Below are 13086 nucleotides of genomic sequence, written 5' to 3' on the forward strand. Positions count from 1 at the left end.
GAGTGTCTTTTCAATAAATGGTGCTGGGAAAACTGGATAACTATATATGAAGAATGAAACTAAACCCCTATCTCTCACCATACACCAAAAAAATCAAACCAAAATGGATTAAAGACTTGAATCTAAGACCTGAAACACTACAGCACAATGGTCTGGGCAAAGATTTCTTGTGTAAGATCTCAAAAGCACAGGCAACCAAAGCAAAAATATACAATTGGGATTACATCAACCTAAAAAGCTTCTGCACAGTAAAGGAAACAATCAACAAAGTGAAGAGACAACACACAGAATGGGAGAAAATATCTGCAAACTATCTATCTGACAAGGGACAAGGGATTAGTAACCAGAATATGTAAAGAGTTCAAACAACTTGACAGCAAATATATATATATATATATATATATAATTCAATTTAAAACAGGCAAAAGGGCCAAGTGCAACTCACGCCTGTAATACCAGCACTTTGGGAGGCCAAGGCAGGAGGATCACTTGAGGTCAGGAGTTTGAGACTAGCCTGGCCAACACGGTGAAACCCCGTCTCTACTCAAAATACAAAAATTAGCCAAGGGTGGTGGTGCGCACCTGTAATCCCAGTTATTCAGGAGGCTGAGGCAGAAGAATCACTTGAACCTGGGAGGCAGTGGTTGCAGTGAGCCAAGATCATGCCATTGCACTCCAGCCTGGGTGACGCAGTGAGACTCCATCTCAAAAAAAAAAAAAAAAAATACAAAAATCAGCTGAGTGTGGTGGCATGTACCTGTAGTCCCAGCTACTCAGGAGGCTGAAGCAGGAGAATCACTTGAACCCGGGAGGCAGAGGTTACAGTGAGCTGAGATCACGCCACTGCACTCCAGCCTGAGCGAGAGAGACAACTCAAAAAAAAAAAAAAAAAAAAAAAAAAGAAGGGGGCAAAAGATGTAAACAGACATTTCTCAAAAGAAGGAATGCAAATGACCAAAGGGTACATTAAAAAATGCTCAACATTGCTACAATGCAATATTATCTCACTTAGATAAAGACTTAGATCAAACAGACAAGCAATAGCGGATGCTAGCAAGGATGTGGAGAAAGGGGAAGGCTCGTACACTGTTGTTGGGATGTAAATTAGTACAGCCACTATGGAGAACAGTACAAAGGTTACTTACAAAACTAAAAACAGAACTTCCATATGATCCAGCAGTTCCTATACTGGGTATATATATTAGTCCATTTTCACGCTGCTGATAAAGACATACCTGAGACTGGGCAATTTACAAAAGAAAGACGTTTAATGGACTCACAGTTCCACCTGGCTTGAAAGGCCTCACAATTATGGTGAAGGTGAAAGGTACGCATCACATGGTGGCAGACAAGAGAAGAATGAGAGCCAAGTAAAAGGGGTTTCCCCTTATAAAACCATCAGCTCTCCTGAGACTTATTCATTACCACGAGAACAGTATGGGGGATACCGCCCCCATGATTCAATTATCTCCCACCAGTCCCTCCCACAACACGTGGGAATTATGGGAGCTACAATTCAAGATGAGAATTGGGTGGGGACATTGCCAAACCATATCAGTATATATCAAAAAGAAAGGAGATTAATGTATCAAAGAGATATCTGCACGTCCATGTTTACGCAAGTACCATTCACAATCGCCAAAATACGGAACCAACCTAAGTGTCCATTAACAAATGAATGAATAAAGAAAATGTGGTATATACACACAATGGAATATTTAATTCAACCATAAAAAAGAATGAAATCCTGTCATGTGCAGCAACATGGATGGAACCACAGGCAAAGGTTAAGTGAAATAAGCCCAGCAGAGGATGACAAATGTCACATGTTCTCCTCTTACATGAGAGCTAAAAATGTAGATCTCAAAAATAGAGAGTAGACTGGTAGTTACCAGAGGCCAGGAGGGGGAGTGGGGGGATCAAGAGAAAAAAAGAATATAAATATATAAATGTATTTTCACTGAACTTTACAATAAAAATGATAAAGATGGTAAATCATGTATGTATATTTTACCTCAATTAAAAATATTTTTAAAAAAGAAATACTTGGGTAATAAAGTTCAAGACCAGCCTGGCCAACATGGTGAAACCCCATCTCTACTAAAAATACAAAAATTAGCCAGGTGTGGTGGCGCACGCCTGTAATCCCAGCTACTCGGGAAGCTGAGGCAGGAGAATCGCTTGAATCCAGCAGGTGGAGGTTGCAGTGAGCCGAGATCACGCCACTGCACTCTAGTTTGGGCGACAAGAGCGAAACTCCGTCTCAGAAAAAAAAAGAAGTACTAATGCATGCAGCAACATGGATGAACCTTGAAAATATTACACTTTGTAAAAAAAATTTAAAAAGCCACACACAAAAAGCACACAAGATTTCATTTATACAAAATGTCCAGATAAGGCAAATCTATAGAAACAGAAAGTAGACTAATTGCTGCCGAGGTCTGGTGGTGAAAGAGCTGGGGGAAAATGGGGAAGGAGAGACTGCTAAAAGGCATGGATTATTTTTTGGGAGGTATCAAAATATTGCAAAATAGACTGTGATGATTACAAAACTCTGTGAGTATACTAAAAACCTAAAAGTATAAGTGAATTTTACACTTTATGTCTCAATAAAGCTGTTATCAAATAAAAGACAAAATTAAAAAGCAGTGCCAGTGTTCCATGAGCAGATCCTTGAAACACATAGAAATAGAACTGTAAACTGCTAGTATAACTACATCCTCTTTTTTGGTTTACTTCCTCCTTTTACTTGTTCAGTTACTAGACCAAAAATCAAAATCCAAATAAATCATTTTACCTTAGTCTTTTCTTCCAAAAAATAATAAGGTTTCTCTGTCATTACCCTGCTCGTAAACCTAATACAAACTTTAGCAGTAGCAGATCATAATAGCATTTGAACAAGTTAGCTTCTCTGCGACACAGAGGTACAAGTTATCCTTTGGATGATGACGATTTTAATTTTAATTTTAATTTTAATTTTAATCTGGAGATTTTCTGGCCCACTAGCTGCCAGTTCCCCACTAGCACCGAGGAAGTATAAATGAACACACTGACATGCACAGATCTAAGATCTTGCTTTTAACAGTTTGTGAAGAATTGTGAAAGTTACAGCCTGTAGTCATTTATAAGGGGCAGTGAATCTACCTGTTAGAGGTCTGTAAGGATAGAGCATCAATGTGACCCACTCTATCCATCTAAGCTGGTGTGCAAGGCACCAAGGTAACAAGCAATTCTAATCAACTGCCCAGCACCTCTAACTCAGCAGTAGTATGAAAACATTTACTAATCAGTGGATCTGTGAAGGCCTCAGGATAGAACCCTTGTAAATGTTATGGGTCAGTTATGTTAGCCAACGTGAAAGTTAAGGCCAAGAAAAATATATTCCACTACTTATAGGAAATACTCTAAGCATATACCAAATTTCACTCAAATGAAGTGTAATTTTCTATGCCTATGGCCCTACAGACTCTATGATTTTATGAGCAGAAATTTTTTCTTAGCTATAAAGTTTTGTTTTAAAATATTTATGCATTAAACTGTGAGTAATGTTTTTAAAAAGGATAACATATTTAACCCAACTTCAAAAATAAAACTATCTTACTGCATTTTTACTTCAAAGACAACAATAAAGTGAGAAAAAACTGAAATATGTAGAGGCAAATATTTCCTACATGAAATAATTCAATCTATTAAATCATTTGTGGGTGTTCTTTAAAATAATATTTGTTTATTCAAAACCTGAAAAAAAAATTAACCAATACTATATTAGAATAACTTCCTCTAAAAATGCCTTACATAAAACTTTATGTACACTGAATGCTGTGATTTGGGGTGACTTGATAGTCTCAACTTCTTTAAATAACAGATTTGCACAACGCTTAAACACATACAGTTCCTTCAACATGATTCCAAAAGAAGCTTAACTGGATATCACGTAAGAGATGCACCAAAATTCAGAGGTTCCATCTAACCTGACAAACACACAGTATTGGGTTGTCTGTTAAGGTTCCCGAAAATAGGATAAACCACACTCTAAATGGAATGTGACACACACCCACCCCTACCCAGACAACCAGTAGAAAAAATCGTTCTCCACTCTCTGACTAAACAGGTAAAACCCACAGATGTTCCTTCACATGTAAGCTTTACATGTGATAGCAGACTAACAACTACCCAGGGAACCAAAAGGCAGAGTTTTGAGAGGCATGTGTGATAGGAGAGGTAATCCACAAAGGGAGTAGAGTAAGGGGATGCTTTTGTCTGAAATGAGATATGACTTAACTCATTAAGTAAAGGACTCTGACTTCTATTAGGCAGATAACTTTAATTTGCTCTATTTTGATAAATTAATCCATTACAGTCATTAGGCCAATGAAGGCAGTGCAGAACTTGTAAAAATCAACTACAAAAGCACTGTTAACTTTGACCAAAAATAAGCCAAACTAACACTACGATCTAATCTCTTTCTGAAGATGGTAACCACATTTTCACCGAAATACAGATGAGCAGCTTAACTACAAACCACAACCAAATATTTGACACCAAACAATCCAAAGACCACAGTGATGCACTTAATAAGCACACCAAACAACCATATTAAGTAACACAAGCACACTGATAAGTGTTGATTAACTAGTTTTACATTTTCTATCAGCTACAGCACAGAGGATCCTTTGCTTGCCAAAGGGAGTGCCATATGAAGGTAAATAACCTTTCTCTCTGCCTGACCCAGTCCAAGCAACTGTTTTAGAATCAATAAAAGGAGCCAAAGCCACTGCACTGCAGACCTAGCTTCTAAAGCAAACTTATCAGCTATCCAATCCTCAGCCCACAAGTGAGAATTTCCTTGCAAATTCCCAAGTCAGAAAATTAACTAAAGTAGATATCTTCCCTGAAACTGTTCGAAGGGCTTATTATGTATGACTTCTAAATTTAAAAATTAAAACCTGTAATATACATTTTGCTCTATTTATGAAGAGCTTACATATGAACTAGTAATGATAGCATTAAGGCTCAAAGACAAAGTAAACCTCCAAATTTTAGATGACACTATAGTTAAACGTTTCTTTTATTTTTAATAGAACTATGGTTCAATTATTTTAGTTTATTTAAATAATAACCTTTATATAGTTCCTTTCCTCAGTTATCTAATAGCAAAATTGCAGTCTACATCACATGATACTGTATGTGGATTTCATTTATTAAAAATGAGCCTTAAACAAACTTATTAAAACAAAGTTGTTTATTTTGCCAATGACTGGGGTTGTCAAAATTTAAGCAGTGTATAAAGTTCACTTATTTATCAGTTCAATTGTTCATAAAAAAGGTTACAAAAATAATATATGTAATATATTAATAATATGGGTTTTTTTAAAAGATTCAGACCATTAAAACAAATATTATCCTAAGAAACAAAGGATGTTAGGTTTAATTCAAACTGGAGTTTTTCCACAAATCCATCTACTTATAACCACTGACCACCAAAAGCTAAACAATGATCTGCCATCTGAAACAGCTTTGATGTAATACAGTCCTAAGAGTGACAAAAAGTCTTACGTTAAATGGTTTTACCTAACAAAGAAATATCTGTTCTATTTGAGTGAAACATTCTTTGAATATTATTACTGTAAGTTTATAAACTGTACATGATTCATTTAAAGAACCGTATTAGATTCACCACAAAGTAAGTCCTATAAGAATTTTTCCTACACAAAATTGTTATCTTTGTTTTTACATAAAAGTAAGATCAGTAAAGTCAGAAATCATACCAAGCAATAAATTCTACCTGCATTCGATGTTGGGAAAATTTTTATTTAATCGGCCCTCTCACCTTCAATGCATAAGAATATCATTTTAAACCAGAAAAACTCCAGGTTGGCCTGGTTCCAATGCTGACCTCATCTCAAAACAGAAATAAGTGTCTTAAAAATAACCAAACAGCCATCTTCTAACTACTGCACCAGACCCAAAGCAGCAGCATAAGGTAAGAGGTTACTTTTCTCCTCTTTGTCCATGTATCTGTATAACATTAACCATTTCCAGGTAAGCACTTTTCTTTCCTAAAAGTAAACACTGACCAGAAAATTCGAGGTCATGATCATAAAGGGAGGGAGAGTTTTACATTTAACATCATTGCCCCAAATCATCCATTCTTACCTAGTCACAACCAATGACCATAAGAAATAATGTAAACCATGAAGAAACACTGTTTAATGTGTCTGCATTTTTAAAAATCAAATTCCAACAAGATAACAATTACAACATAGCAAATATTTTAGCCATACTATTATTCTGTCATTAAAAAAACCACTTAAGGCCCTAACACCTCTTCCACTAAAATGTAATTATATTTGTTACTCTATAATTTCATTATCTTACTGTTATTGCATTACACTACTTTTGGCAACTCCGTTCAACCACTACAAACATACTTGCTGAACATTCCATTTCTGCACAGAGATGACAAAAACCATTGTCTTCCACAGTCACTTAAGTTCAAACAACAATGATGTTTCTACTAATTAATCAGACTACAACAGCAGCTGCATATAAAACCAACAGTTCAAATGCACCTTCTGCAAAAGATACAAGTAAATAAAAAACCATAAGTACTTACCTACAGTTGGGAGGAGGGTCCAACGTAATTTCTGCAAGTTCCTTCTGAATTCTTTAAAATAAAGACAAAGAACATTATGTTAAAAATGTCTTCACTCTTAACAATTTATTTCATTAAAATGTTACATTTTAATAATATTTCCCTTTGGTATATTAGTTTGAAATACTAATACTGTATAAAGCATCACATCCAACAATAAAGTAGCAATTTCTGCCTGGGTTTTGAGGATGCATCTAAAGGATGAGACTACCAGTGCATGCAACCTGTGGAAGGAACACTATGACTTCACTGAACCACTGACAGCACTAATTAAAATTTCTAAAGCTGGAAATTTCTGCCACACTATTCATGGGTCATTCTAACTTCTGTTTTGTATTAGAGCATTCCCATACAGGATGGAAAGCTGATATTAAGTTAAATCCAAGCATCCTGACTGATAGAATCAAATGGTAAAGAAAAGATTCGGGATCTCATTCCAACACCTGAAACTGCCATCAAGATGCATATGGTATTCCTTCCTGGAGCCTCTAATTTGGAGCAGATTGGGACTTTGAAGTTTAACACTATTTCATCTGCTAGAACTACCCTAATATTACATGAGCAATTAATGTCATTGCATGAGCTTCATGCAAAAAAAAAAATTTAAGCCTGCTCTATCCTCATGTGTTATATTCTACTTTTATTTTTAACAGCATCTAACATCCTATGTACATACAAAAAGGCTGAAAGTGTACCACTGTTTTCTAAGACTATACTTAGCAATCCCTTAACTATCATTCATACCTTATTAAATGTAGGCTTTGTTAAATCAAATACCAAAAAATTCTCAAAACCGTTTCTTCTCCTTTGCCTTGGTTCTTAAATATGGGGTTATTAACAGCTGCATGCCTGTTGTCTGGTAATTACTGTGACAGTATATGAATAATAACTGATTAAAGTATCTTTAAAAAACAAAACAAGAATTTGAGCAAAAATATTTAAACTCAAACAATTTCATTCTACTTCTTTTTCAAGACAACAAACTACTAGAACAAATGGGATCCCTCCAATAGAATTGGTATCAACTTCCCGAAGGAACTGCATGCTACTAATATAATTTTCACTTCTCTAAACCACGTGATTCAAGGTTGGCGAGGCATTATGAATCAGAGCACGGCTAAGAAATTCAAAGTCAAAAAAATGTCACTGTAATTCCGCTAGGCCATTAAATTGAGTCCCTGGGAAAGAATACTGCTCACACATGCTTGCTCTCTCTCCCTGTGCCTCAGTTTTCCGTCCTGTAAAATAGAGGTTAACTAGAACAAACTCCGTGATCTCTTTTAACACACTGTAACTTCCTTCTAATATGGATTCTGTGAAGTATTTATACACATACAAAGTACATATTGCCCATATTTAAATGACAGAAGTCTCAAAGATTTGATATAGGAGAACATATTTTATGGATTTCACACAAAAGTATACAACAGACACTTCAAAACTCAATGGCTAAGTCCAGGTTAAAGACGGCAAACCAGGCACACACACTTTCACCTCTCACTCATTCAGGACTCCACTGGGTGGGTAGGGGACATACAGAAAATGCAAAAAGGAATAAACAGCAAAAAGAAGGGTGGTGGTCACCAATGAGTGAGAAATTTCAATATATTTCTGCAAGACAAAACAAATGGGTGTAACTCAAACAGGTTGAGACAGGCAAGAGGGGGCTACAGAGTGTATACCAATAAAACAGACTACTAAAGGGGGCACGGGGGAAGTAATCAGAAATCCCAGAAGGAAAAAAAGCTGCATAAGAAAATCACAGATGAAATATGAAGCAAACTAAAATGTAAAATAACTTTAATTAAGTATCAGACATTGGGGGTGAGGTGGGGAGAGAAAGATTTGATCTATTGTGCCTAAATGCTATGACTCATTGAGAAGCCCAGAGATCATGACACTGGCCTTGTAATTAATCTAATCATAATATGCTGTTTGGTCTGGCATTGAATATTTACAGTTATAATAAATGTATAATTTATTGGTCTTTTACTTACAGACAAAGCATAGAAGATTGGTTGTTAGTTGCACTGTACAAAGTAAATGTTATTAACCTTGAAGATGTAAAATTAAATGCAGCTAATATAAACCAGCTAAAAGTGGATGGAGAAGATATTATCCCCAATTTACAAAGTAAAGAATAAAAAACATGTTATTCATAGGAATAAGAAATAGAAGTTTAAATATATATTTTTAGACTATAAAGGCAACCAATACTCTTTTTAAAAAAATTTTAACTATCATTAACTGGGAGGAAGGAAAAAAAAGGAAGAATAGGTAAGCAAACTAGATCCTCATATTTCAGAACAGGGAACTAAAAGATATTACTTCAATTAGCAATTCAATGAGAAATAAGTGTATTATTTAGAGTTGTACAGAAAACCAACAGAAGGAGTAAGACCAAAGACAGCTAAACAGTCTGCTTCAAGGGAATGGAATTGGGAGAACTAGGGGCAGGAGGTGGATTAAAAAACTGTTACTTTCCATTAAAAAAAAAATCTATGTACTGTTTACTTTGTTATCAGAAACATAAACAACTTTTAAAAATTGTTTTTAAACTAAGAGAACCAAAAGAATAGGCATTCTAAAAAGCATGCTTAAACTGTCAAAGAAAACTATTTTTAACATAAAAAAACTTCTTCGCAATTTTCAAACAACACATCTTGCTTTATATTTATACTGCCCTTTAGGTTAAAAAAAAAAAAAAAAAAAACTCGTAAATCCTGGGCCAGGCTCAGTATTGGTGGCTATGCCTGTAATCCCTGAGCTTTGGGAGGCAGACGCAGGAGGATCACTTGAGGCCAGAAATTTGAGACCAACCTGCACAACACAGTGGGACTCCGCTACAAAAAATTCAGGAAACTGTTGGTCATAGCGGTGTGTGCTTATAGTCCCAGTTACTCAGGAGGCCAAGGCAAGAGGATCACTTGAGCCCAGGAATTTGAGGCCACAGTGATCTATGATCATACCACATACTCCAGCCTGTGCAAGAGTAAGACCCTGCCTCTAATGGAAAAAAAACTGATAAATCATAATTTTCTGTCATATAATTCTATACAAAATTTGAACTCTAGATACCTATAATTCTAGGTCTATATTATTCAATACAAAAAGCAATTTACTGATGAATTCAACAAGTCTGAGCAGTGAGTCAATAATATTATATTTTGAGCCACTGTTACCTAAAATGGTTGTATTTCTCTTGACAGAAAAGATTATACTAAGAATTGCTATTTAAACGGTTTTAAGACGTCCTGCTGTTTTCAATGACAGCAATTCAATTCTATCTCAAAAGTTGTGATCATGGTATGCATGAAGTTTCTCAGCCTTGACAAGTGGGATAAGGAAGGTACCTATTTCAGGCACTGTCTCTTAGGGTGAGGAAAAATGAAAAGTATCAATAATTCACACTTACAGTGTACCTTTCCCATGATGATCTTTTACCATTAAAAGTGATTAGGTAAATCTCACAGAATTCTCTAAGTATCTGTTTTATCAGTCCCCATTTAAAAGGCAAGGAAAACTAAGGCTAATTATTTTACACTGCTAAGGTGAAAGATGGAGAACTATTATCTTGCTAAGTCAAACAAAAAGACTTCCCTCATCAGAACTTTTAAGACAAAATTATTTTACACAAAAATCACCTGGACAATTGCCTAAATTTCCAATTTTCATTAGGCAGTGCCACCTCTTAGGTTAGAATGATACAGAAGTCAGCAACTGCCCATTGTTACTGAGACAAGTCAGAAGCAATACACAATTAAATTTCAATGTATATTACTCCACCTTATACCTTAACTGTTCCAGGAATGAATAAGACTACAATAAGAGTACTGTGTGGGACTGTTATTTGCTTTAAAAAAAATAGCAGGGGAGGGGAATCATAACAATTATGATTCATTCAGACTTAAAATGAAGAATATGGTACCAAAATTACACAGAACAGAGAAGATATGAAACGCTCATTTTAACATCAATATATTGGGCTAAGGGTTCAGAAAAATGAAGCAGTGTATATGTACTAACATGTTTAAAACACACACATACATTTCTTGAGTTAAAGAAAATTCAAAAATTTACTCAGAGCCAAGTAGAACATGAATGTGTGGATATGCAGATTCACAAAGTAATTTCTTAGCAGGAGTTTTTTTAAAACCCTTCATCTCATCTAGATAACTTTCTATATTCCCTTACAGACTACATTCCTCAGTCAACCTAAAAACCCCTATTCTAATCAATTGAATCACCTAGCGAAAACCTTCCAAAATGAACTTATTCTCAAGAAAGCATCATGCAACTAATTATTAAAATTTTTTAAATGTCAAAGCAATCTTTAGAAAACACATTGCCATTACAAATAAGAAATCTAGAGTTTCATTCTGAATGGTGGTATATACTGTATATCTATGATTCTGAAAGATCACTGATTTTAAGACATACCATCAATAATTGTGCACATAAATTTTAAGATGTGTCCCAATTTCAGAAACATTAAAAAGTTTTAAAATGTACATTTAGAATGAAGAAAATACAGTAATTACAAAAGATTATCTATAAAAGTACTATTTCATTCTCATGTGGAAAACAAACTTAGAAGAGCCCATATGATAAAAGTTCAAATTGGAATACAGTGGAATCAATCTTTCAACCTAACAAAAATTTAGAGTCTGAAACCAAAACCTATACCTCGAACAGTATCATATTGAATGTCCAAAAATAAAATCACCATGTCTACTCTAAACAGTTAATTTAGAATAAATATGATTTAAAATTCACATTTACAGATGTATCAACCCGTAAAAGCAGCAGAATAAATTCAATGAAGATCTCAAAATAGATGTTTTATTGAACTGACTAGTCAATTTAATCAAAATAATCTAAATCTGTCACTGCAGATATAGTCCAACAACAGACTTGCAAATATAACAAGAGTGATATAGACATATCAAGAGAACAGGCTGTGATAAGAGCATGACAATTTTTTAAGAAACAAACTCTTGCCAAAGAAAAGCAAAAATGCATCTAAGATGTAACTGTAATCTTTCCTCCTAACTCTGAGACAGAAATTAATTTCTACTGCTGTTTAAATACCCACTTAAATGTTTTCTGTATTATATACCACTATTCTATAATATCACAAATGATATTTTTCAAATCATATTTCTATACCAGCTTATTAATTCTATAATTACTGCATTACAATTATTAATTCTACAATTATAGTACATTTCATATAATAACTGAGCACCTACGTGCACGCACTTTTCCTAAGTCACTACAGAATGTATTTAATTACGGCATCTGAGTATTTCTAGTTTAACAGTAGCATAAAGGCCTCCAAGGTTAACATATACCTCATTTTTCCAAAGTTTGTACCAAATAGACTTGAAAAATATCATTGTAGACTTTAACTGACATAAAGTCTATTAGTGACAGCATCAGTTTTGAGAGCTTACTATGTGCCAAATAAATGCTTTATCACATTTAGTCCTCACAAGAACCTTGTGAACAGCGTACCATTATCATCTTCCTTCTATGAAAGAAGAAATCGAGGCTTTGAGCTGTTAAATTATACATCAGGATCACAGAGGCTAGGCACAGTGGCTCATGCCTGTAATTCCAACACTTTGAAAGACCAAGGCCGGAGGATCGCTTGCAACCATGAGTTCAAGGCCAGCCTGAGCAACATAGTGAGACTCCCGTCCCTACAAAAAATACATTAAAAATTTAACCTGGTGTGGTGACACAACCCTGTAACCCCAGCTACTTGGGAGGCTGAGCCTGGAGGACTGAATGAGCCCAGGAGTTGGAGATCATACCACTACACTCCAGCCTGGGTGACACAGCAAGACTCTGCCTCAAAAAAAAAAAAAAGACCACAGAGCTATAGCTACTAAATGCTAGAACCTAGATTCAAACGTAGATGCTGTCTCTAGAGTTCAAGCTCTTCAATGCTACTCTTAATCTCATAAAATGACACTATTTGGGAAAGACTTCTCATCTGAATAAAAATGATCGTCAACAAAAACGTGTGAAATAAAATTTATTTTGAAACTACCTCTAACTTTTAATCTTCTGAACACACTAGTACCAAGATCCTAATATCCATGGAAAATCCGATCCCTATAAGCAGCTCAGGGTTCCAAGGCAACCAGTAAATAACTATTGTGACTGTACTCTGCTAGGCACTGTGGATATGACAGTGAACTTAAAAGATGTGGGGTCCTCTGTCCTCATAATTCCCAATTTTTTTCCTAAGTTAAGCAGAAATGGCAAAGAACCAACAACTTCACTCTCAGCTGAATTGGAGGAAGAGAGAGGGGAAAATAGGTTTTTTTAAATTAAAAAATTAGTAGTGAAGCCGCATTTTTATATTTAAAATAAATAGTACATAATTACATCATTTCATACACTGTCACCCGAAAACCAAC

General features: G+C 35.1%; 1 protein-coding gene across 3 annotated transcripts in view; it reads right to left on the bottom strand.

Moving 5' to 3' along the window:
- Positions 1-13086, bottom strand: part of UBE2E2 (ubiquitin conjugating enzyme E2 E2) — a 389996-nt gene that overhangs the window by 369100 nt on the left and 7810 nt on the right. For all 3 annotated transcript variants that reach the window (XM_054479774.2, XM_054479776.2, XM_054479778.2), the window contains exon 3: positions 6617-6667. In XM_054479774.2, coding sequence (XP_054335749.1) covers positions 6617-6667 — 51 coding nt within the window. The remainder of the gene's footprint in view (positions 1-6616; positions 6668-13086) is intronic.

Source organism: Pongo pygmaeus, chromosome 2 (assembly GCF_028885625.2).
Source record: "Pongo pygmaeus isolate AG05252 chromosome 2, NHGRI_mPonPyg2-v2.0_pri, whole genome shotgun sequence".
Lineage (NCBI taxonomy): Eukaryota > Metazoa > Chordata > Mammalia > Primates > Hominidae > Pongo > Pongo pygmaeus.